Source organism: Eretmochelys imbricata, chromosome 2 (genome assembly GCF_965152235.1).
Source record: "Eretmochelys imbricata isolate rEreImb1 chromosome 2, rEreImb1.hap1, whole genome shotgun sequence".
Lineage (NCBI taxonomy): Eukaryota > Metazoa > Chordata > Testudines > Cheloniidae > Eretmochelys > Eretmochelys imbricata.
In genome coordinates, this window is record NC_135573.1 from 206,762,352 (window position 1) to 206,787,847 (window position 25,496).

Genomic DNA, 25,496 nt, shown 5'->3' on the forward strand with positions numbered 1-25,496 from the left:
AAAATTATGACTGGAAAACACTGACCCATTAATAGCCTGCGGAGTGATTTATACTTTATTGTTCTGCTACTCTGCCATGTGACTCCGGCAACCAATGGGCTGACAGGCAGCCTTCAACTTATTAGGTGACTGTACTTCTTGCTAGGACCAAGTAGTTACATGAAATCTGCAGTTTCATAATTTCAGCAGGTCCTGCTCTGTGTTTGTTGAATGGCAATGTCGACTTCAGGGACGCTCAGCAATTATTATGTGGACTCTTTCATAATTCACGAGAGTGAAGACCTGGTGCAGTCCAGATATGCCTCTGCTCCACTGGCACCGCCAACGAGACAGCCAGCCCTGAGCGAGCACCCTGAATTCACCCCATGCAGTTTTCAGTCGAAAACTTCAGTCTTTAGCACTTCCTGGAGCCCCGTTCACCCTCCGAGCGCTAATAATGTGCCCACTGTGTACCATCCATATGTGCATCACCAGGCACCAATGGCAGCGCCGGACGGCAGGTACATGCGTTCGTGGCTCGAGCCTATGCCGGGCTCATTGTCTTTCCCTGGGTTACCTTCCAGCAGGCATTACGGCATTAAACCTGAACCGCTCTCGGCCAGAAGGGGTGACTGTACCACGTTTGACACTCACACGTTGTCTCTGTCTGATTATGCTTGTGGTTCTCCTCCAGCTGATAGAGATAAGCAACCCAGCGAAGGTGCGTTCTCTGAAACCAATGGAGAAAATGAGACAAACGGAGAAAAACCACAGATTGATCCAAGTAAGTGCAACTACAAGGGTAATGGACTTCAGGTCTCTGAGCAGGCTGCAGGGAGGTTAGCATCTCGGGCTAACTAGATGACTCGCAGTTGCCGCTGCTCGGGTGTAGTTAGATCTTAAAGGGAACTGTGCATGTCTAAGCTCTTAAAACGTGAACTAGAATGCCTGAATGTCCGGGCACAACACGGCCAGGCGTGGTTTCCCCCCTGTACGCACTTCTGGGAAATCCTTGGGAAGCATGGGCTTCTTTTGTCACGAGTATCTTGCAAGAAACAGCCCAGGGTGGTTACTGTAAGGATGGAAACAGAAACCTCTTCCTTTACTTCATTTTCTTGCCGTAAATCTAACGGAACAATCGGCTCCATGTTAACGCACAAAAAATAATGCGTATGCAAATAAGGCGAATAAGCGACCGCGGCTTAATTGAGCCAGCTGTATAGTGTCTCTCTATCTCCTTGAAACCTTCCAGTGGTGACACGGGAGAAGGTCAAAATTAAAAACTGAAACGTTTTCCCGATGACATCCTAAGCCCACTAGTCCTCCCCGGGCGGTGAGGAGGAGGGACAGTCTATTTTAAAATCACATTCTATAAACAATATCCAGGCGAGAGTAGGCGGGGGCTGGGCTTTTACCGCGTGCGATTCTGTGTGACCTCTCCATGTGTCTGTATTTTGATTCCATTGTGCCTAACCATCCTGTATGTCTGCTGAAATGAAAGGAAAGTCGTAAACCCTAATATCAGGCTACCTACGCTTTTAAAGTCAGGGCACCGAACAGTGGCGCGACGTGGCTTCCTCCATCCCCTGAACTTCTCCTGCTCTTTTATTGCAGATAATCCCGCTGCAAATTGGCTGCACGCAAGATCCACCAGGAAAAAGCGCTGCCCGTACACCAAGCACCAAACGCTGGAACTGGAAAAGGAGTTTTTGTTCAATATGTATCTCACTAGGGACCGTAGATACGAAGTGGCGAGACTCCTTAATTTAACTGAGAGACAAGTGAAAATCTGGTTTCAAAACAGGAGGATGAAAATGAAGAAAATCAACAAAGACAGAGCAAAGGATGAATAATGAGGACACACAGGTTACTTTTTTTAAAAAAAGAAAACCCTCCCTGCCCCCGCTCCAACCTCACCACACAATGCGACTGTGTTCAGGCCTCGGGGTTTTTTTTTTTTTGGTTTTTTTTTTTTTTTTTTTTGTCATGGCAAATTCTAGTCGTTACTGTACCTTGTAACAGTGGCATTGAGATGTCGGTTTGCCAGTGCTACTGCGGAGGTACCGTACTACTTTTAATTTTATAATAGGAAAGAAAAAGGGGGCATTAGCGCGGAAGACTGTTTGTGGGCTTGTATAAATCTACCTGTTCTTCACTTACAAAGAAACAAAACAAAAACAAACAAAAAAAACAAAACAAACTACCTTTTCGTAATGCACAACTATTTACGGACTGTAGAGTTTAGACGACGTAGTTAATTTAATTTGCCCTTTGCGCGGCAGAGAGAGGTCTGCTGTAATACTTGAACACTGTGTTTTATTGTGGTAATTATGTTTGTGACTCAACTTATGTGCTTGGGTGCTGTACCAGATGTGATTGTGAAAGCTAGAATTCAATTTGAACTCAGGTTGTTTATTATAAAAGTTACATAGAGTATAGCTCTGTAGTGTAATAAGTCTTTTCTGTATAACTAGACAGTAAACCTTTGATTGTAATATCTATCTATCTATCTATCTATCTATCTATCTATCTATCTATCTATCTATCTATCCCCAGCTTATATATAGAGATATATATCTATATATACCAATTTCAACAAACAAAAATAATAATAATAAAATCTCCGGGATATCTAAGAATTATGGTTCTCAAACTATTATCAAGCAGGTCATTTTAGTATGAAAATTTGATATATATAGTACTGTCTTTGTCAGCTGTATATATAATCTATATATTAAGGAAAAAGTAAATAATCAGACTAGCTTAAATATTGTTTTTGCACCAGTAAGCAGTTATCAGATTTCGGAGCTATACATATATGTGAAAAGGGTAACTACCTATGGTTTACGTTTTAATTTTAATCAAATAATTTGAAGCTTATTGTAATGAAGTTTAATTTTATTGATAATAAATTATACACTATAAAAAGCTACATTTGGTTATTGTAGATTTGTATCGAGTATAAAATCTGGGAAGTTATGTTTATGCAGAACATACACTGTATATTTTGCAAGTTACCTCATGGCCTACTGACCAAATTGTTGTGTTGAAATGATATTTAACTTTTTGCCAAATAAAATATATTGATTCTTTTATACTTTGTGATGTTTTAACATTATTAAGAAGGCGCTCATCTGTATAACGCAACATAAAAAACAGTAGAAACTGCATGATTAGAACAACTGTGGTGGGAATAGGCATTTATTTGATCCAGGTTAAATGCACAGATATATGAGTGCAAAACCTGTATAATAATATGTACTAATTTTCTTTGTTTAACCTAGAGAGTGCATAAAAACACCCAGATACAGTTATGTAATCTAGTGCTTAGAAACATATGCAGGAAACCCTTGAAATATTATGGGGTGCATGCTTTGGACTTAACGTATTTTAATAAAGTTTTTTTTAAAAGAACGAGACCGAAATTGTCAAGACTTTTTAGAGGGACAACAATGTAAATAGATTACACATCTTAATTTTAGTTGGCACAGTAAATTACCCCATTATAAAATGGGCATAGCTGAACTGGCTGCAAAAGGTTTGAGAAACGCTCGCTTTGCCAATATATTATTTTTAAATCTCCTTCCATATGTAATGTAATGTGCAAAATATGTCATTTAAAAAGCTTTGCAATCCGTTATTTTTCTTCTTCTTTATTTGCATCTGCAAATTTTCCTCTGAAGTGGCTTATGACACCTAAAATAAGCACGTTGCATTTTACTATCTCTAAGGGGAAAAGTTTACAGACAAGAAATTATAGTATTATTTATGAAGTCTACTTTGGTCGTTGTTTTAGTCCAACTGAGAAAATGTACCTCGCAACAGGCTAGTTCAGCAAAGCCAAATACATTAAAGAAGGTTTATTAAAGAAAGTTTATTTCAGGTGAAAGTTATTTTTTTCCAGCTGAGCAACAAAACCAAATAGCAAAGATAGTGAGCTAGCTAAAGTTATCCCTGCTGTAGGCCGACATCTTACCGCCAAGAGAAGGAATCTTCCAAAATACGATCCAGAATACACGTCTACTCAAGACCAGGCAAACCATGTTTGTAAATATGTAGAACAAATGCTTTGTGAGTGTATCATTTTAAAGGCAAAAGTAGCCAGAACATTTATAGTCACAATTCTTGGCAGAAGATGTTGCTAGGAAAATTCAGAGCCATACAGTGCAATAAAAGAAAATGACTGCTGTAACCGTTTATGGGGTGTAAAACGCTGCAGGGTTAAAGACAAAATTTAGGGCGCTCGCAAGAAGCTTACAGAAGTGCAAAAGTGTGGTAGGAAAATCTTTCAGCCTCACTTCTTCTTCTTCTTCTTCTTCTTCTTCTTTTAAAGAAATCTCTGATAAGTTTTGATGGGTTATAATTAGTAAAGGGGAAATAGTTTTGTTGCACACTCACACAGAAAAAAAGACCCTAATTGATCCCTGTTCCAGTGTTTTGGGATGTTCGGGACGCCCTCTGTTGTTGCAGACAGAGGAAACTTCAAAGAATCAGCATTAAGAGTGTGTAATAAATGACGGGTCTGCAAACTGTCTGGAATTCGGCTCTTAATGGGTTTACAACTGTCCAGCCACAATTAAGATTTTCTACCAAAGCCTTTTCATTTGTTTTGTCTGGCTGTTTTAGATAAAACGGGGGTGCGGAAATAACTACCTTTTATTAGCTTTCCTCGTCTGAAATCTAAGCTGGAAGGCGAACGTTTATCTGTAATGTATTTGTGACCGGAACATTTTCTATAATTGCTACTTTTTGCAGGGCAGATTATTGAAGTATTCGCTGTCGGAGACGTAAACTGTTAGCAAACTGAAATGTTCTTGCATCATTTATTATTTGCAATGTCCTAAATAGAACAGCAGATGGCAGTATTATTCCATGAAAACATTTACAAACCCGCCATGAAGCATACTGCGAGATCACTTGAAAGCTCCTAAAATGTCGACTTTACAGGAGAATAACTGGATCGGAAACAACTGATCTGATGTTAACCAAGGTCAACAGTTCTTACTCTGGGCTTATTGTGAATGATGCATCATTGAAAAATAATATAGTTAGTATTAGGCTTGCTGTGTTGCCTATCTTAACCGCAGTAATTGAAAAGGTAAAGTTTCAGTCTCCGATTTTATCAGATGATTTATTTATTTTTAATTATCAAAGCATTAAAACATTTCTAATTAGTTAACATAAACCTCTGACGCCTTTATACACTATTCAATTCCCTTTTCACCTTTCCTTTTTTCAAAAATATTAGACATTTTATCATTAACCCATTAATGTACAAGCAAAGTATTCCGATTTCATTCACGGCTCATGAGAACTTTAATATTTAGGAGAAGCGGGGATTTAAAAAGTACGAACATAATGATTCGAATGTCATTTAGCTTTCTGTGAAGGGCGGAGGTGTTTTTCATACTCAAGTCCATAATGCGATTTCACAAGACGTGGGCTTTGTACGGGGAACGAACAAAGAGTCAAACTAATTCCCCAATGGAACTCTCCTTGCTGACCGTACAACCTAACCGCCTTCATTAAAGAAGAGGCAAGGTTGCAAACTTTAATTTGAACATTATTTACTGGCAACTGAAATTCTTCAACAGCTGTCTTTGATACAGATAAAACACTGCTTGGGTTCCTAGCAATTTCAGCTCTGTGGGACCCGTTTAATTATATCATACTGACGCTAACAGTCTGAGGAGATGTGTCTTCAAATTAATTCTTAAATTCTCCATGCCTCTTCTTTTTGTTTCCCTGGTTAATTTTAGTATTTATCCGTTTTGGTTTTGTTGACTGCGTTGTTCCTCGCTAACTGCTTTCAGAGAGCAGTTTAGTGGAATTAGGTTATCTTTTGTCAAATCAGTCGTGGAAACGAGAGAAAAACTAACCGAAAGAAAAATAAAGAAAAGGACCCTCTACACATGATCGAAAATATTAGTTTTATATCTTTCAAGTTAAGGAAAACGAAGAAAATGAACCGCCCCCTAGGAGTCACCTTACTTAACTGGTTTTATATATTTCATTAATATTTATTTAAATTAAAGGCAATTTCTTGAAACCAATTCTCAGAATGAGCAAGGGATGTGAGGGTTATGTTATTTTTTCCGCATCACTTTCAGTATATTAGTATTTTTAGGGTAAAATATGATTGAAATAGAACAACCACTTTCTCAGGTTTCTAATAAGCCTATTCACATCGAATGTCTGCATAGATTGGTATTTTAAAATAATGATTTGATTATTTGTCTTGAGCAGTAAAATAATACTGAAATGAACATGTGCTTATGCATTTAAAAGTAAGTAATAATTTGGCGCGGTATGTCCCATTACCATATTGGATAAATTATAGTGGTAACATGTTTTGAAACAACAGAGTAGTGTCCAGGGTCACCGTTGCATCAGAATATTGCTTAACACACAACCGATAATCGTGCCGTGCTCCCAGGTTGCGTATAACTTCTGCGCACCATTTTATCACTACCTTTTCCATTCTGGGAAAAGCTCAGAATGTCATAAGACATAGTCCGGCTCTTTACTAGTAAAAAAGAAAAAAATTCTAAGGTCTTTTTAAAACATAGGATGATATTCTGATAGCTGAAAGCTTGCGATTTACTTGTCCAAGATTTTTTCTTGAATGTAATAATTCATTAAAGTGGAAAGTTGCAGTTTCAGAAATATGCTAAAGCACTATCCAGTGCTGTGTAGAATGCAGAAGATTGCCATGTTTTAGAGTCTATTCCAGAGATAGTATTTTAAGGAGCCTTTTGTCGAATAGGTGCGGGGAAAGCACTTTCCTGGGACTCCCGGTGTGTCTTATTCAGTGCGAACTTCGTGTGAAATATTAATATTGTTTACAAGAGGTGACATTAGAAAGATGAAAGGAAAATAATCAAAGGTGGTGGTATCTATGTTTAATATCCTGATTACTTTTAAATATGTTTTAAGAAGCGAGACACACTTAAATGTTCTTTTTAAGGCTCCTCTATAAAATCCTGTCTTGCTTTATCAATACCCAAGTCTAGACATTGGTTATGTTTGCTGTTTCTTTCTTCTTGCATCTTGGTATGTTGTCACCAGAGGAGCAATTTATTGGTCTAATGCCGTCTAATTCAGCCTCTTTGATCTTCTTAGTAGTCTTCTTGGTTGCTTCACATTCGTTTAACTTCTTGGGCCTTTATTTCTTTCCAAAAAGTCTGTTGGGATTGTAATTCTTCGTTTTTTGTAACTAGCTGTAATGAGGAGTAAGATTTCTGAAACAAAATAAAGAGGAAGCTGTTTATTCAGATGCTGGCTTTAGATTGCTAATAGTAACCTGGTTTGTACATGTTTAGCTGTTGACAAATATCTAGACGTAGTCACAACGTTTGCATACTCTTAACAACAAATATCTAAATGACTTCACTTTAGTCAATTTCACTTGTTTTTCTCCTTACCCTACGTGGGATTGTTGCAATATTCGCACGTAAACAGTCCTCAAGCGTTCTTTTTTCCTTAGGTTTTCAAAACGTGAACTCTAGGGTCCGTGCGAAATATCGCCAAGAACAATTTTAACTGGTGAGAAGTTCTTTGTACACAGGGCATTAAACTCTATAATTTAAAGGAGAATTTCCGGGGCAATTCCATTGTGCTTCTTCCAGTTTATGATGTGCAATATAGCAGGGCAGTAAAAGCTGTCTTTACCAGGACTCCCTGTCTGAGAGAAGGAAACCCATTTTATGATCCGTTTAAAGGAAGGGTACGGTGCAGCATCCTCAATGGAAAGTCATTCTTATTGTTGGAAAGCGGAGTGTTTTGAAAATGAGGAACGTTACCCGTGATCTAAATGTAACTTTGCTGTCTCCGTCTTCGGATGGTAAGGTAGGTACATTGAAAGGCAAAGAAGGCATTAAACAATTAGTTAAGATCTGAAGCCCTACATGTGTGACTCCAGGACTTATCGGTTTTTAAAAGGTGTTCAGACGAGAGGTGTCCTCTTTTGGGGGGAAAGTGGAATTATTCTGCTATTAGACGTAATGAATCCGTCAGGAATACAGTCGTAACAATACAGATTTAGCAACGGAGTATTATAAATATAAAGCGTGATCGATATATTAATTCACCTTTGAAATCGGAAGAGATGAACTAAATTTCACACACGAGGTTCGGTAATGTATGCGTGTCATCATTATAAGAGCCCAGGAGTATCAATATTCTTTCAGAATTGTTATCCAGCACTCGCTTCCTCCTTTGAGACATGCTGGTTTGCAAAAGAGTTAAAAGCGGATTTCTGGAGCAACCCCATCCTGATCCATCTTGCCGAAAGCGATTAGCAGAATGTAAAATCTCAATATCTCAACACATCTGTTAGAAAAGCAGGAAACGCAATATATACTTATTTTCACTGCAGAAAAATAATGCATGCGTGAGTAACAAAATTATTTAAACTTGTGTGTGTGAGAGAGAGAGAGAAAGAGAGAGAGAGAGAGAGAGAGAGAGAGACATAGTTTCAGTTTACTGCGGAGTCTTTTTAATGTGCAAGATGTGCTTCCCCCCCAACACTAAATATTGATCAGCTGAGCACTGTAGCTTTTATTAAATGGAAAAGCCCCCTACGCATATTATAATATAGTCCAATGTTATGCGATCTCGACTTGGATTTAAAAAAAAAACAGGAAGAAGAAGAAAAAAGACAGAAAATGAGGAGTAAACTGAGAGGCAGGGAGCAATACGTGCGCAGCCATACCTAATCCGACACAGCTCTAGAATAGAGAGATCTGCATCGCACAACGTGCGGTTTAAGTTTCATAATAGAACCAAATAAAACTCTGTTTATTTTACTTACTATACTTTATAGGGATCTTACAAAATATCATCTACCATGTGGCACCCTTAACCAAAAGCTCCCTTGTCTTTAAGTTGTTAGACATATATTTGATCCTCTTCCCCTTCCATTATAGGATACTGTGAGACACCCTGATCCATACCACCTGTGATGCAGGAGGAGATTGGAGGATGGGGTCATATGACTGGTCACGTGCTGGAGGCAGCTCAGTCCAAAAGAAAATGGGGTTTGGTGTAAATCTGGGGGTGTAATGTTATCATATATCACGCTACCTCGTAAAACCGACACTGAAGCCTACCGGACAACAAATCACAGGTCAAAATTATGAGTTCTTCGTATTATGTGAACGCTCTTTTTAGCAAATATACGACGGGGGCTTCTCTTTTCCAAAATGCAGAGCCTACTTCTTGCTCCTTTGCAACCAACTCTCAGAGAAGCGGCTATGGACCAGGGGCTAGTGCTTTCACCTCCTCCATGCCTGGCTTGTACAATGTGAACAGTACCATATATCAAAACCCGTTCTCTTCCGGATACAGCCTGGGCTCAGATGCCTACAACCTGCATTGTTCCTCTTTTGATCAGAACATTCCCGTTCTCTGCAATGATCTAACCAAATCCAGCTGTGAGAAAGCGGAGGAAAGCAACCTGCACAGCCAGGCTGAGGCTAATTTCCGGATATACCCCTGGATGAGGTCTTCAGGTATGGGGAATGGAGAGGGCAAAGCTATGGCAGCCAGGCAAATGTGTAGCCGAAATTACTGTCAGCACAGCCTTTATGGTTTTAATTATAGCAGAGGCGCCATTGCGTAGAAAGCCCGTGGCATTGTATGTAAATGAGTATCATAAAACTTTTTATTGCTCAATTAATGGGTTCTATCCTCGTAAATTTATTTAAGTCAATTTGCTATGGAATTTTAGTATTGCGTTTATTTGTGCGGTTTGATATAGAAATATGGAGAGCTGGCTATGTACTCTGGGACCCCACACGGGTAAGTGTTCCCCACCCCCACCCCACCCCAACAAAATGTACAAAAATCATATGTGGTGGAAAACGCAGAGGAAAGAGAAAAAGAGGGGCGCTAAAGAAGGGAGGAGAGACTATTTCAGGGCGCAGGGGTGCTCTAGCTCACTGTTAGTGTGAAATGTGTCATCTGCCTTTCCTGGGGATCAGGGTCTGTACACATGTGTAAAAAGGAAAGGGACCCGGAAAATGGGAGCTCCGTTCTTGAGTCTAATGCTAGTATGTGTCTATAATCTGTTAAAAAGCCCCTGGAATGAATGAATAAATAAATAAATGGAAGTTCCAGACCCTGCTTTTCTTTTCTTTGTGAAACACTAAAGTCTGGAGGACGCTTGAGAAACAGAGCCGAGTGTAAAGTTCATCCTTTAGGAAGCAAAATGTTTTTTGTTTGTAATGTTTTCTCTCCACTTTGGTATATTTCAGAGAACTTTAATTTGCCATGTTGGAACTGGGCATGCTGTCTGAGAGAAATGCCTTTGTTAGGGGCGGAGGGAATAAAGGAAGAGGATTTACTCCAGTTGCTTGGATGGCTGTTTGTAAATTCCAACTTTCCATCGAACTGATTATTTTCAGGTTTCTGGCTAACTTCTGTGCCTGTTTGCCTGCTTTCAGGTCCAGATAGGAAGCGAGGTCGGCAGACGTACACCCGCTACCAGACCCTGGAGCTGGAGAAAGAATTCCACTTTAACCGCTATCTGACTCGCAGGCGGAGAATAGAGATCGCTCATGCTCTGTGCCTAACTGAAAGGCAGATCAAAATCTGGTTCCAAAACAGGAGGATGAAATGGAAGAAAGAACATAAAGAAGAGAGCTCCAGCACCCCAGCGACCAACGAGAACACGTCAGCAACAGCGTCTGTGGAGAAAGTGGAAGAAGAGGAGGAAGAAGACGAGTAAAGCTCCCATTTGATGAAGCAATCTCTAGTATTATGTATGCACGTGACAGTTGTAAAAGCTCTCGTTGAAAAGACTCACTGTTTTATTTTAAAAATTCTGTTCCCTTTCATGAACATCTTGAAACCGAGCATTTTCAAACATTAAAAGGTCCCCTGACTTGTCTTCCAGTCCCCACCTCCCCAAACCGCGCACATGTCCTGTCCAACCTATTTGGAATCTCTCATAAGATCATCCGAATAATTTTATTTTCGTTTGCCCAAACCTTGGTGTGTTTTGTATGGGTATATTTGCGTGAGAGAACTGCTACTTGCACATGCAGAAAAACGTTAACTTCCAGCATAACTACCTGACTCAATTAGTCCCAATCAGTTGTTAAGGGGTAAGTGCATTAGGGTCACATAAAAAACTACCTAATTTAGAATCAATAGTTCTGCACTTCCTGTTTCCTTTTATTTAAAAAGATCACAACAAACAGGCAATATTAAACAGGAAGTGAAAAAAAACCTGTAAAAATAATGAAACAGAAACCACTACATCCTACAGCAATTATTTGTACTACCTATTTCCAGACTACCTATTTCTTGCTCCGCCTACCTATCTTCTAAGCTATACTGTATTTTATTAATCAAAAGAAGATAACATACTAATGTGAATTGCAGAATGCTTTTAGAAACTTAAGTGTAGTCCTTTGAAAAGCACGCATCAATGGCTTTGGTATATAATTTGGTACCGAAAACGCTGAATATATTTAAATTGAAAAATAATATATTTATTCCAAAGCAATTATAAATGAAACCATATGCTGCAATATATCTTTCTTCTCAATCCTTTACTATTCCGCGTGAAGAAGAAAACACATACTAATATTGTACAAAGCGCTTTAATATCTTCTGTTAGCTCCTACCTTTTGAAGTACATTGTTACAGGCCGTTTTGTTTTCTAGGCTCATCCTACTTAATATAGCGGAAAATGTTCTTTAAAAAGTGAATTAAGACGACCATGTTAGCACCTCTCAAAAATCTTTTTGTCCTGGTTTCAGAATGTGTTAATATGTAATACCGTGAATTTTCCTACAATAGCAAATACTGTATATTTAAACGAAATTTTTGTCATTTATATTGTCTTGAAATCATTTGTAAGATCAGGTCATAAACTGGGAAGTCTGTAATTAAATTGGTAACTTTGTAGCATGATGTATTGTTAAGAACTCTGTATAAATCCTTAATGAAAGTTTGGCTAAAGTTTATTCATAAATTGTATGTTACAATGTGTTTCGATGTGTTCATTGTGAACATTTGGATATGCCGTGTAAGTATTGGCAGTGGAGAAAAAATGTATGTGAGCTCTCTTTGGAAGTGATACCGTGTTCAAATATCTCCCACGATAAATGTGTTTTATGTTACACAGGAAATAAATATGCTTGTTGACAATGAATTGTGTTTCTTTATTAGGGAACAGTTCAAAAGAAGCAAAAAATTTACACGGCCAAATAAAGAAATGAGATCAAATATATCATTTTTATCCGCAATCAAAACCAAAAATTCATAGGCGATGAATTGTTAGGAATCAGTCAATTTCTCTATCTAGATTTTTCACCTGAGTTGATAAATTAAGCAGAGATCATTCCTTAAACAAGACGCTCCTATGTGCTTCAGTGAAATCTTAAAATCACAGTAGACATGAAACCTAACTATACGCAGGCGGAAATCCGCGTTAGCAGAATGATATTTGATTATAGACGCAAACTGCACTGCAAAAGTTCAAAATGTTGAAGACAGGTGTGTGTCTGCGTGTCAGTCCTATTAGGGCAATAGAAAAAATGTAAAATCAAAACAAATAACCGAACCGAACCGCCTATACTTAAAAATATTCTCACTGCCCATTATTACAACTGGTAAAGCAGATACCGTATTTTAATATGGAATTTAAAAAGATCATGCATGAAATTCTCTTTAGAGGGCAAGAAAAATATACCTATAATGATACTTTCATCTGCAGAGTAGTTCCCTAGCTCTGCTGTGTTCAGTTGCTGGTAAATGTACTAATTGCAATTTTAATAAAATTAGAACAAACTCTAGGTCTTTTAAAACTCCAGGGCTGCCTCTCTGGTAAGATGGCGCCTCTCTAAGACCTGCCTCTTCTTAGTGATGAGGAAAAGGCCATAAATCCGTTGTTGTTTATGAAAATTTACAACTTTGCAATACAACTTTATGAGTTGCTCGGTTTTTCCATTGGTCGCTGTCGGTCATGTGGATGGTAACCGTGAACATGAACTTTTTTATAATTTCCCTTGCGAGAATAGAGCTGCATTCTTTTGCTCAGCTCTGTCCTGCTTCGGATCTCTCTGGCTTTCAATCCCCCATTTCATTTGTTCTTTGTAAGGCAATAGTGAACAAAGTGTATGGAGGTTCAGCATAAGCAGCCGCCTAGAACACAGATCCTGGATGGCAATTTCCAATTCCTCCGCTGGAAGGTGTGGCATATTGGATTCAAAGCACTGGAGTGGCAGATTTTCAACTTGCAACCTGGCTAATTTCCTGCTTCTTCTGGCACCAAAAGGAGGGCGATTCGTCTCCTGTGCAGCCAAAGCGACAGCTGTCAAAGTAGCAGGGGCTCCTGCGAGCCAGAACCTAAAGGTGAGAAACGTATGTAACACTACCATAAGCAGGGTAACATTATTTTAATACCCATATATACTTATATGGGACCGATATATATATATATATATATACAGACATGAATTGATACCAACTGAAGGATTACCAATAGAATATTTAGCTTATTTATATTTAACCAGTGCATGCAAAAATTCAAGCGTTTGTTATTAGCAAGGCTGAGGTGTAATTTTAATAAAGGTATTTTTTAAAAGATTTGCTATCACATTCAGATTTGTATTATTATTATTTTGTAATTCAGATTTATAAAATCATATCGAGTTTCTTTGCCCAACAAAATGTATTCATTTTGTTTCCCAGCATTAGCAAATGCATTTGTGTTAATTGCAACTTAGATTTTTTTTTAAAAAAAAATACACTTACAATTTCAGAAAGAGACCAATCGGCATAATATCTTCTCATTCCATAAAATTTCCAGGCGAGAGAAAGGATATTTCTGTAACAGCAGAATAGAGGAAATATGTGTATAGGTTGCTTTATCAAATGAATCATTGTATACAGTTTAACCGTGTCACGTCATGTGTTGATCGGAGCTTGAACAATATTACAGACATTTTTCTAAATACGTAGTTTATGGATGAATGGTATCTAAGGCTCGACTTTAAGCAATCAATCCTACATCAGATCCTGAAATGAAGCTTTTTCGATGTCAATTGAAGAAAATAAGAGGTACTCTGTCAATTTAGTTATGATTTTGAAAAACTGGAACACGGTGTGTGTGTGTGTGTTGGGGGGGTGGGGGGGAGAGGAAACAGATCTGGACCCGGACTATTTTAGTCAGGTATTGACATCATAAAGTGTCTTTCACCAAGCTGGCGTTGCTTCCTATATTTGTGTTCTGGAAACCGCGGCATTGGTTCAGGGTTCTGCTCCTGCAATATCTTGATATTCATTACAGTAATTAAGAATGAGCTGTGAGTGCTTTAGATGTTAACACCGGTGTTGTTTGTGTTCTCCGGGCTGATAAAGAATTACATTTGCATTGCATTGCAGTATCTGCTTGACTGCAACTGCAGTGAGTGTCGGATTATTTATGGCGGAGCGAGAGACTCTCAGTGCTGCCACTGTGTGGTGGAAACAAGGCGATCCAAAGGCAGCAGCAAGTAAAAGGCTAATTGTCTGCAATCCTCTTGGAGAAATCCTAAAAATTCGGCCTACTTAGGGAAACCATTCAAACTCCACCACGCAAGGGCTATTTCTACGCCGAGGGGGTGGGATTTTTGTTTTTTAAAAAAACTTTGATGTGTGTAGAATGTAAAATGTCCCAGTGTGACTTGGTTTGATGGGATAAGATTGAGGCTGCCCAGTGAGGTTACTATTAGGAGTTCAATCTAAACAATGGTTTGGATTGCAAGAACTGTTTGGACTATAGGCTATTAGTTAAAGGTTGTTTTCTATTGCGCCTCTGCACATGAGAAGGATTTGTGAGTGGATTTAGATAGTATGTAAAGGGGGATGGGTTAAACTCAAGAGGGTAACTGCCCTGCACCTGTACTCTAGCGTTGTTCGAGTGATGGAGTCTGTTGACTGAAAGAAAGAAAGAAAGAAAGAAAGAAAGAAAGAAAGAAAGAAAGAAAGAAAGAAAGAAAGAAAGAAAGAAAGAACAACCCGCGTCTTGTTTAAGCGCGAATCCCATTTTTTTCAACTGTGTGCTGACATTTTTCCATAATTAAGAAATTAATGGGAGGTGCAGGACTGCTTACTTTGTCGCAGTTGCAGAAGTGCAGTGGTGAGCTTTTCCATATTCACTTTTCGAAGATAAATGTTCATATAAAGCTGCCATTCAACCTATCTGGCTGGGAACGCTCACGGTAAAAGCTTTATGGTGGCAGGGTTTTTTTATTTTTGGTTTTTGAATGTAACTGAAACCACGATTGCCATGAAAATTGTTTCGCTGTTACTGCAACATACCCTAACCAAAACAAATGGGTATTTTCATTTATTTTGCGGTGTAGTGCGGCGGAAGCAACTGGGAAATGTTTTCATTTGTTATGCTGATACATTAGAGATTTTGACTTTGTCTAGAACAAGAGCCGCAGATTAACATCCCTGGGCAAATCATTTTCCTCCCATCCCTTTAAAAAAAGATAATATCAATCTGAGACCGACATAATAAAACTTAAATATTTATAACCCGCTAATTTTTCGCAATGAATCCAGTGCGTCTTCAAAAAAAAGACCTCTGACCACAACTTTTTAAAAGAAGTAAGGGCGTTGGATTTTTGTATTCACCGAGTCTTAATTTTCATGGCACGTTTCCGGTCTAGCCTCTGCTGAAAAATTTCACATATTTAAAAACCTCATTTGTATTCACAATTTCCCCCAGCACATCCGATGAAGTGAGCTGTAGCTCAGGAAAGCTTATGCTCAAATAAATTTGTTAGTCTCTACGGTGCCACAAGTCCTCCTGTTCTCTTCCCCCCCCCCCCCACACACACATAGTGCAAATTCTTCAGGGTAGGGATTCTTCTGAGTAGCTACACATAATGTTCAGCTGTTCCCTCGATGCATATAGTTTTAGTCTAGCAGATGTGTATATAGATTAAAGTCGGAGAAGAGAATGGGGGAAAAAATAAAAATGGAAGGTAATCAACATCTCAGTGTGAAAGTCCAACTGAAAACGCTAACAATACCAACTATTGTGGAGAGATGTTTTAACTCACTACTGTTTTATAGGTACCGTAATCATCCTCCGGAAATGAGACACGGAACCTTCCAACAACAACAAAACTCACGTTTCCAAAACTAGTTTAGGTGCTATAGGAAACAGAGTTAGTACAAACTCCAGCGGGTTTAAAAATCGGCTGTTCAGTCTGTTGTCATAGTCACGTATTATGAGTAAACAGGGCTTGGAATGAATAATCTCCTTGTTATTTTTAGGAACTGCTGGAGTCGGCTGAATTAAAAGCCTTTCTGTGCATTTCACCAGCACTTCTACTGCTTCTGCCCTGGGCCAAGACTTATATGTCCGCCAAGTTGAACAGTATACGTTAAGATGTTTGTTAAAACATCAGTGGGTAATTAAATTATTAGAAACAACAGCGAAACCGGTTTGCCTCTGCATACACGTTAGAATGGCTATTTTCAATAGGAATAATTCTACCACTACAGTGTTAAAATCGTCGTTTCAGATACAGCAAAATACCCTTTTCGAATGTAAAGAAAACAAACACGGGTAACTTTATCTGACTACATCTTGTCTGGGAGCTCTGGAAACCTGTTCCAACCTCTGCCAGTGACTCCTTTTGAAACACGTATCTAAATAAATAAATAAACCTAGGAGGCCACCATTTCCTGTCCGATCCATAATCTCCACTTTCATTATCTGAAGATTCCCCTCAATAAATGCACGAGATTCCCTTCAATAAACAACGGAGAATATGGCTCAATCCGAACACAAAGGCTGGATTCTGAACTGGGGCGAAGATGCTTGGTGCTCAAGCTCGGGAGGGAAATATTATTTGGGGGCTTTCAGTATATTTAGTTTAATAAAATCATTTTCTTTGCACTGTGTTAAGAAAACAGATATTTGTTTACAAAGTCGGCCAGCTCAGATGCCATCGCTGATTCATTCCCCTTCCACGGATTTTAATTGCTCCAAAGTTTTCAGTTCTAACGTCAATCATCCTCTACCTTTCCCATAGGAATATAGAAAGGACGGGGGTAGTCCAACCCCCCGGGGTAGAGAGCGAGGTGGAGGGGGGTTCGCCGTGTGATGATTTGCATAGCTTCCAGAGTGAAGATCCTAACTTTGGAGAGCTGCCCCTTTTTCACCAGCTGCCACAGGGCACTGCCTCTGGGGCGCTCGCGGCCGCCGCTTGCCGCACTCTTTTAAGCTTTGCAGTTTGTTTGTTTTTTACAGTACCACTCCCTACCCATTCCCCTCCCCCCTAACATGTCCCACCTCCCACGTTCCCTTAGCCACGTTAAGGGTGGTGTGTGTGTGTGCGTGTTGCCATCCATCTGTCGGGTGTGCGAGCTCGGGGTTGTTTGTAACTTTGCTGGCTCGGTCGCTGCGGGTCCCAGGGGAGCGGGCTCCACGTTGCGCTCCCATTGGCCGCCGAGCCGTCAGCTGGTGCTATTTGCTGCTGTCGCTTTTGGCGCTCGGCCATCCAGAAACAAACCAGTTCGATGACTACTAATAGTTATAGCCAGATGTACTAATACACAACAAATCACAGTCCTGGAGAGGGGAGAGCAAATGAGTTCCTATTTTGTGAATCCCACTTTCCCTGGGAGCCTGCCTAATGGCCAGGACTCTTTCCTCGGGCAAATCCCCCTTTATCCAGCTGGCTATGATGCTCTGAGGCATTTCCCAGCTTCTTATGGGGCAACAAGCCTGCAGGACAAGACCTACACCTCACCTTGTTTTTACCAACAGTCCAACACGGTCATTGCTTGCAATCGGGCATCCTATGAGTATGGAGCCTCGTGTTTTTATTCTGAGAAGGACATAAGTAGCGCCTCTCCCTCCGGCAGTGGCAAGCAGAGGGGACACGGTGACTATCTGCACTTTTCTCCTGATCAACCATACAAATCCGACAGTGTGCAAAGCAAAATTTTAAATGAGGAAGGCAGCGACCGGAAGTACACGAGCCCTGTTTATCCCTGGATGCAGCGGATGAACTCCTGCGCTGGTAAGTCGTTTGAATGCAATAAAGAGAGAGAGTGAGAGAAAAGTTTCTTTGAGAAAGACTTTCAGAAAGGGCGTCCAAACTGTCGGAGAGCAATGACTCCTGCGAGGTAATGTGTAACACGAAACCTTTCCAGGTTATTCCAGCCCTGGCATATTGGCAGCCTTAAAGCAGTTTAGGAAAAATCTGCTCCAAACTTGGCTGACTTGGTGCAGTTCCTTAGTAATAACTGAAAAATAGGCATTCACAAATTACTAATAACCATCCCTCCCCGAAGAAACCTCTTCTTCGCTCCTTCAGTGTCAAAGACTGATGTAAGTAACATGCCCCCTGTACTGCCTACCCCCATTTATTTGTAGGACCCTCCCAAGCCCATTAGTATACAAATATTGGTTATTGAAAGCACGTTTTCGGACAATGTGTGCACATTTACAAATCACCTCGAATTTTGTCTCACGTAAAGTAAAGCTTACACAACAGGACAGTTTGGGATGGGAGCAAATGGCACTTGTTTTGAATAAGCACATTGCCTTGTTTACTTCAACTGTTTCAAAAAATAAAATCTTCCGTCACCTTCCACCTAATTATCTCTCGAAAGATGGGATTATAATTTATATTTATTTGAAAAGTTTAACTTTTAAAGACATTTTTTATTTTGAAGAGCCCTTTTGCATTTGAGTGCACCATATTCAGGAGCAAATGCCAGGGGCTGTTCTAGGAACTTTAGTTGCTTCTGTGAGCTTTAACTATGACCATACTTAATTACAGTTCTGCTATAGTCATAGTAACTATGATAGTGGTATACATACTCACACATATTTGTATATCTCTCACATATATGTATATATAAACGTTTTAAATATTTCTCGTTCATTGGGTAAATGCTTGTCCCAATAAATATCTGTATATCAGAATTATACTTTCAAATATGATAATGATGCTCTTCTTCATTTAGAAATGTTTGATCAGGAAAACTTCTGAAAATCAGAGTAGACACACACCCCTGATGTGATTGTCTCTGCAAGAGGAGGCACAATGCAACTGACCATTATTTCTTAACTTGAGATCATTGGGCCTTGTTCAATGCCATAATTTTGTCTTTACTTTTACAGGTACAGTGTATGGAACACATGGGAGACGGGGGAGGCAAACTTACACCAGATACCAAACTCTAGAGTTAGAAAAGGAATTTCATTTTAACAGATATTTAACCAGAAGACGACGGATTGAGATTGCAAACGCTCTCTGCCTTACTGAACGACAAATTAAAATATGGTTTCAAAACAGGCGAATGAAATGGAAAAAGGAAAACAAACTCCTACATTCCACACAGCCCAGCAGCGAAGAAACAGAGGAAAAGTCAGGGGAGTAGAATACTCCTGAATAAAAGTTACCAGGCCTTTTCCTTTTTAGCGTTTTTTTTTTCTTGTGTTCCTTCTGCTACTAAAATCCTATAGGTTTTTCACAGTCTGTTGACTCCCAAAGGCTTGATTAAAATATATACATTTGCAATCAACTGTGAATTTATTTTAAAATAGAAGTATTTGATTTAGAGCTATGTAGTGTATATGGTCACCTTTTCAAAGCCTAGATAACCTTGCTTAAAGTAATTCAGAAAAAAAAACAGATTATAATTATAAATGTTTTAAAGTGAGCATCGATGTCTGTATGAATGTCTCTGATACCACCGTATGGCTGTAGGCAACAGATAAGTGAGTAGATTTTTGTAATTGGAAACGTTCATATTGTGGAATGACGCCTGATTTAGAAAATCCTGATTTGATGTCTTTACTAACCCAGGCGTCTTGTTCTACTGTGTTTGGGATTTTAGGGCCTCTAGAAAAAAATGTTTTACACGTGTATACGAGATTTAATTAACACAGAGAAGGTAACGGCATTTTAAAAAAAGTCGATTTACAAATCCTGACTATTAACTTCCATTAAAATCGAGGACGAATCGCAGAGAGATTTTAAAACGCCCAGAGCTGATTCCTCTAAATTGAACAAAATCTGCGCTGGTATTAAAGAAAAAACTATGAGTTAAACTTTACAACGGGGAAATAAAAGGTTTTGAGGCGGGCAGATTTCTGCGGCTCATGATGTGGCACTGATAGCAAAGAAGGTTTTCGCTGAGCAACGAGAGGGTTTTAATCATGCAGCAAGATTGTGGGAGTTTCAAAAAATTAAAAATCAATGGTCTGTCATGTTAAATCGTGCCTCTTTTTTCTATTTTTATTTGCTTTCGAAATTCCTAGCACAGAAGACTAAATAGATAATAGAAACTAGCTTCTAAAATTATTCCAAGTAGAGTTCTCTTTCACTGACTAAAATACTTGCAGTGAAAAATATTTACTAATAGATACGTATACGTATGTGTGAATATGTGTACAGTACGCACAAAGACCCCTTTATTCGGAAGGAAAAGCTATTTGGGTTACCGGTCTGAATAGTCCCAAATCGCGAAAATATTAATGTCAAATGACCGCCCCAACATTGTATTTATCTGAAAAAAAAGCCGCCGACCATAAAACTATATAGAATTTGACTCCACTTGGAAAACTACTATACAATATTTATTTTTAATAGGTACCTGCCATTTAAAATCGTCAGTACAGCTTTTCTTAAGCGACTGCAACACAGGACTGTAATTGTTGCCAGTGTGTGAGGATTTATATTTTTCAATAGGTTTAAATATGCATCACCCTAAAAAGAGGTCGAAGTTGTTTCTCTATTTAAAAATCTATAGCAGAACAGAAGAGGAAGGAATTAAAGAATAAAAGAAAGCTATTGAAAATAAAAGCAAATGTTTTCCTCAAACTCCTGCATTATTCCTGGTTTTGTGGTCTGCAGCCGATAGCCCGTTACAATTGGTACATACTAATGGAACTGTGAGAGAAATGCAATAATTTTGCTATAATGGGCTGTAACCTCGAGTCGACCCCAGCCCTGCAGACCCTGGCTGGAAGCGTGAAGATCTAACTAGTCTCCAGAGGGTGGCGCAAGAGTCCGACTGACAATCAGGAGCTGGAAGCGGGAGCGCGCCTTGGGCGCGCGCGCCAACCCTCCAGCATCCACCCAGCTCCCCCATTAGTGCACGAGTTTACCTCTAGAGGTCATCAGGCAGGATTTACGACTGGACAACAAAAGCACGTGATTTGAAGTCGTACCCCATATTTGGGTGCCTACGTAGGAGGGAACCAAGTACATGTCCCAGTCATTTCCATAATTCATCATAAATTGTGCAAGGGTGCTATAGACGCACAAAACGACCAAGAGCCACAAATCAAGCACACATATCAAAAAACAAATGAGCTCTTATTTTGTAAACTCATTTTGCGGTCGCTATCCAAATGGCCCGGACTACCAGTTACATAATTATGGAGATCATAGTTCCGTGAGCGAGCAATACAGGGATTCAGCGAGCATGCATTCCAGCAGGTACGGGTACGGCTACAATGGCATGGATCTCAGCGTTGGGCGCTCAGCTTCCAACCACTTTGGTGCCAATGAAAGATCTCGCAATTACCCAGCCACTACCACCTCTGCATCGACAGAGCCCAGGTATAACCAACCTGCAACGTCTTCACATTCGCCTCCACCTGACCCTCTGCCCTGTACCGCCGTGGCCACTTCGCCTGTCAGCGAGAGTCATCACGGGGTGAAAAACTCCATAGCTAACTCTACCAGCACTTCGTCCAATTCCAGCAGCAGCACTCACATAAGCAGAGAGGGGGTTGGCACGTCGTCTGGCACTGAGGATGACACCCCAGCAAGCAGCGACCAGGCAAGTGCCCAGAATGACCAAAGCACAGCTCAGCCTTCACAGCCCCAGATCTACCCCTGGATGCGAAAACTGCACATAAGTCATGGTAAAGCATACCCTGCTTTTCTTTAAAGAGGCTTTAATGTAAAATGCGTAGTGGCTGGGTGGATGAGAGTGTGTAGCCTGATCAGACCCCTGTGCTTGCACGGTGGGGAACGACAGTTTCGTAGGCACGTTAAAAATGTAAATGTAGCAATCCTAACTCAACAAAGTCTACACAACTCGGGGAGCAGAGCTATATCTGAAGTGGGAAAATGTGAATAGTGCTTGTTACGGTGTGTAATTTATTATGAGGACTGTCCAGTGGAACAGCTTAGCTAATATATATTTATAAAGAGTTTAGCAAAATAGTGAGAATGGGAGATTTCACTGGTAGGAAGTCAGAAAAAAAAAATAAAGAACTAAGGGTGAGGACCGGGGGGTATGGGAAGGCTATGTGGTTGCCTTCTGCTCTATAATTAAAAACAACAAACAAAAAAACCTGCCATGCCCCTTCTCATTATGAAACAGGAATGATATTGTTAGTTACAAAGCATTCTAAAACTAAATCTTGTGACAGATCTGAATGTCCTTGTTTTGCTTGCCTATCTCTGAAATCCCACCTAGCCTCAGATCCACAATGCACTCATCAGCTTAGCTCAGGATTTCTGTTGGTTTACTCTTCTAAAAATGTCTACAGAAAAGGTGGTACTTGTTGAGCATTTATCAAAAACAAAAACAGGACCAAGAATAACGGTACTACTGATGCTCTGGGCTGCTTTATAAAATACAGGAGCAGGTCGCTGGGAGAGACTAAATCATTCACTTTTCTGTTACAGACAACATAGGGGGACCAGAAGGAAAAAGGGCTCGGACTGCTTATACCCGATATCAGACCCTGGAGCTGGAAAAAGAATTTCACTTCAATAGATACCTGACCCGCAGAAGAAGGATTGAAATAGCACATGCTCTTTGCCTCTCAGAGAGACAAATAAAGATCTGGTTCCAAAACAGGAGAATGAAATGGAAAAAGGATAATAAGCTGAAAAGCATGAGCATGGCAGCTGCAGGAGGGGCTTTTCGTCCTTAAGAAATTGATCAATTAAAAAGTACTGAGCAGTATTAGTTGACCCTGCGCATAATGTCAGTACTAAGTTGACTTTCTAAAACTTCCTTGTGTTACTTCTGTGAAGAAACCTTGTTCTTGTCGCCCTAATTCATCTTTTAATCATGAGCCTGTTTCTTACCATTATATCGCGTGTATAAGTAGATCTGCTTCCCATACATTTCTTTGTCTTGAATGGCTTTGTCTTGAAAATTTAGATGTTTTAACTTATTTATATGAAGCGAGCTGTGTTACTTGAAGTAACTGTAAAAAAGAGAGAGAATTCCCCTCCTTTAGTACAAATGTTATGTGTTGCACTCAATTTGCTTAACTGTGCATGTGTGTTTAAGTGTTAATAACTGTATAGCTCCAAGCTGTTAAAATATTTTTATTCAAACTACCTATATAATTCTTGTGTAATTAATTCTGTTGTAGAGGTGAAATGATGAAATACAACTGAACTTGTCCTACGTGTAGTGAATAGTGAATCTGTGACGAAAACTGTGATTCCAAGCAGTATGTCCTTGCTGTGCCTTTGTATGACTCTTTGCACGAACTCCTAGAAGTGGCTCTTATTAAGCGCAGCATCAGTAATGTATGTTTTTTGTGAACAAAGTTACAAATATAGTCAAAGTCTGGCTGTTTGAGCAAACTGTGATCAGCTTTCTTTCTTTGTTTCTTTTTTTCTTTTTTTTTCTTTTTTTTGCTTTTTTTTGTATTTGTTTTTTAAAAAAACTGACTGGAAACAAACAGACAAAATAAATAAATAAACTTTCTATTGTAAGTTTTCGTGATCTGATTTTGAAGCTGTACTTCCTGATCTGGTGCTTTTTTTTTCTTAAATAGTGCAGATTTTTGTAATATTTTACCTGGATAGGACCTTATGCTATATTTTGCAAATGATACAAGTGCAATTTTCCGACTCCAATCCTTTTAATTGAAAGTTTGACCATAAGTTCCTCCTTAATGGTTTCTCGTTAGGTGGAAAGCTGCATTGCAGAACCACAATCAACACTCTCTGTGGGTGAATAAACTGGTAGCTGGTTGGTGATTGTTGAAAAACATGTGCTTTGTTAAAATACACTCCCAACCCCAGAGCGTGTTTACCTTGCTATATAATTACTCGTGAGGTTTAATTAAGCATATTTGCAGGACAGCCACATCAGAGATCTTTGCGTCTATAAACAACACCCTATAGCCACCTTCCCGCTTTTCACCCTTTAAAGATATTTGTTTTTTCGCTACAATTAGTTTTCTATAAATGTAATGTTACTTACCCCATCAGAGCTTGAATGGTTAACTCTTCTGAGCTTCTAAGAGCAACTAGAGATTTGCACATTTACTGACTGGTTACACTGATGCCTTCCCTTAAAAGTTATAAAACAGTAAACTTTATAAGCCCCAGTTCCGGCTATATGACATTTGGGTGCCAAATGAATAGGGTTTTGTCTATGAATTAGATCGTAAAATCATCCATAGCACAGACAGATAGGCTCACTGGCTATAAAAAGTCACGTGGTGCCATTAAAGTAAGTTTTATGGTTTTGGGGAGTTGACATCCAACATTATATACCACATAACATATAATCTCGCTGACGCTGGACTTCATTTGACTCTTTTGCAGGCTACGTGTGCCTCCTGGTCATTCAAATTGTCAGTTTTAGGTACAGAAGTATCCAAATCACAAGTTCTCAGTATTCTATGAAAAATGGCTCCTTACAAGTCAAGGTAAGTTTTATGCACAAGTTCCTTAAAGTTTATTTGTACAGTGGCGAACTGGACTCTCTCTGGCTCGATCCTTTCAGGACTGTCACATTGAATACAAAAATGCAGAATAATCTAGTAAGGATACAGGTTGCGCTAAAAAGTTTTCCCCTCTCTGATTCTAAAGTTCAGCAGCTAGCTCGATATTTTAACAATCAAATCAAAGTAAACCACAACAAGCGTCTTTGGCAGAGATGGATTCTGAGGCCTAACTTTAATTACTTTGACTACTGCAAAAGATAATTACTTCCTTTGCTCCATAGACTTTCCAGTTTAGAAAGGTTTTGTTTAGCAAAGAGTAAATACTGCAGCGATTTTTTAAAAAGGGAATTACATGGATTGATATTATTTGAGAAGTGCCTTATAGAGGCATGGTAACTTGTAGGTGTGCCGATGTGGTAGTAATCTTTGGATTGGAAAATACTTTGCACACCAAAGCAAGCATTAAAATGGCATAGATTGAATTTTCCTGTTTAGGATTCCTCTTTACTGCTCTGTGTTGTATAGATAGCTATATTTATATGACTGTGTATCCATATGTGTATACGTGGTATGTGCGGGCACTCATAACCACTTACAACTTTGTTATACCTTTTTCCAGAGACAGTATACATTTTTTGTATTTCCGCTGTTTTTTTCTAAGGGAACACATTGACTGTAACTTGTAACGTTAATACAAGCTATTGCAAGTCACAATGCTGCAAATTATGAAATACAGACCAGGTTATAGACAATTGTAAATAACCCGTCTCTTCATAGCTACAAATATTACTGGCTGGCAATTGTGAGGTAGGCCCCAGCTGCGTGT

General features: G+C 39.3%; 4 protein-coding genes across 4 annotated transcripts; all 4 read left to right on the top strand.

Moving 5' to 3' along the window:
* The first annotated feature begins 210 nt into the window (after window positions 1-210).
* HOXA9 (homeobox A9) lies at window positions 211-2,447 on the top strand. Its single transcript, XM_077809327.1, has 2 exons — window positions 211-763; window positions 1,594-2,447. Exons 1-2 carry the CDS (start codon window positions 211-213, stop codon window positions 1,830-1,832), a joined length of 792 nt encoding a protein of 263 aa, XP_077665453.1. The 3' UTR covers window positions 1,833-2,447.
* Window positions 2,448-9,047: 6,600 nt separating this feature from the next.
* On the top strand, window positions 9,048-10,849 carry HOXA7 (homeobox A7). The gene is made up of 2 exons (XM_077809328.1): window positions 9,048-9,491; window positions 10,425-10,849. Exons 1-2 carry the CDS (start codon window positions 9,116-9,118, stop codon window positions 10,706-10,708), a joined length of 660 nt encoding a protein of 219 aa, XP_077665454.1. The 5' UTR covers window positions 9,048-9,115; the 3' UTR covers window positions 10,709-10,849.
* Window positions 10,850-17,584: 6,735 nt separating this feature from the next.
* Window positions 17,585-19,389, top strand: HOXA6 (homeobox A6). The gene is made up of 2 exons (XM_077809329.1): window positions 17,585-18,020; window positions 19,130-19,389. Exons 1-2 carry the CDS (start codon window positions 17,585-17,587, stop codon window positions 19,387-19,389), a joined length of 696 nt encoding a protein of 231 aa, XP_077665455.1.
* A 1,935-nt stretch (window positions 19,390-21,324) lies between these two features.
* Window positions 21,325-23,037, top strand: HOXA5 (homeobox A5). Its single transcript, XM_077809330.1, has 2 exons — window positions 21,325-21,886; window positions 22,659-23,037. The coding sequence occupies exons 1-2, from the start codon at window positions 21,325-21,327 to the stop codon at window positions 22,907-22,909; spliced, it is 813 nt and encodes a 270-aa protein (XP_077665456.1). The 3' UTR covers window positions 22,910-23,037.
* Window positions 23,038-25,496: the final 2,459 nt, after the last annotated feature.

Excerpts from the sequence above, each read along its gene's own strand:
- HOXA5 (XM_077809330.1), top strand. The coding sequence starts at position 21,325 with ATGAGCTCTTATTTTGTAAACTCATTTTGCGGTCGCTATCCAAATGGC. Across the intron at positions 21,887-22,658 it reads AAAACTGCACATAAGTCATG|ACAACATAGGGGGACCAGAA; the intron begins GTAAAGCATACC and ends TTTCTGTTACAG.
- HOXA7 (XM_077809328.1), top strand. The coding sequence starts at position 9,116 with ATGAGTTCTTCGTATTATGTGAACGCTCTTTTTAGCAAATATACGACG. Across the intron at positions 9,492-10,424 it reads CCCCTGGATGAGGTCTTCAG|GTCCAGATAGGAAGCGAGGT; the intron begins GTATGGGGAATG and ends GCCTGCTTTCAG.
- HOXA9 (XM_077809327.1), top strand. The coding sequence starts at position 211 with ATGGCAATGTCGACTTCAGGGACGCTCAGCAATTATTATGTGGACTCT. Across the intron at positions 764-1,593 it reads AAAACCACAGATTGATCCAA|ATAATCCCGCTGCAAATTGG; the intron begins GTAAGTGCAACT and ends CTTTTATTGCAG.
- HOXA6 (XM_077809329.1), top strand. The coding sequence starts at position 17,585 with ATGAGTTCCTATTTTGTGAATCCCACTTTCCCTGGGAGCCTGCCTAAT. Across the intron at positions 18,021-19,129 it reads GCGGATGAACTCCTGCGCTG|GTACAGTGTATGGAACACAT; the intron begins GTAAGTCGTTTG and ends TTACTTTTACAG.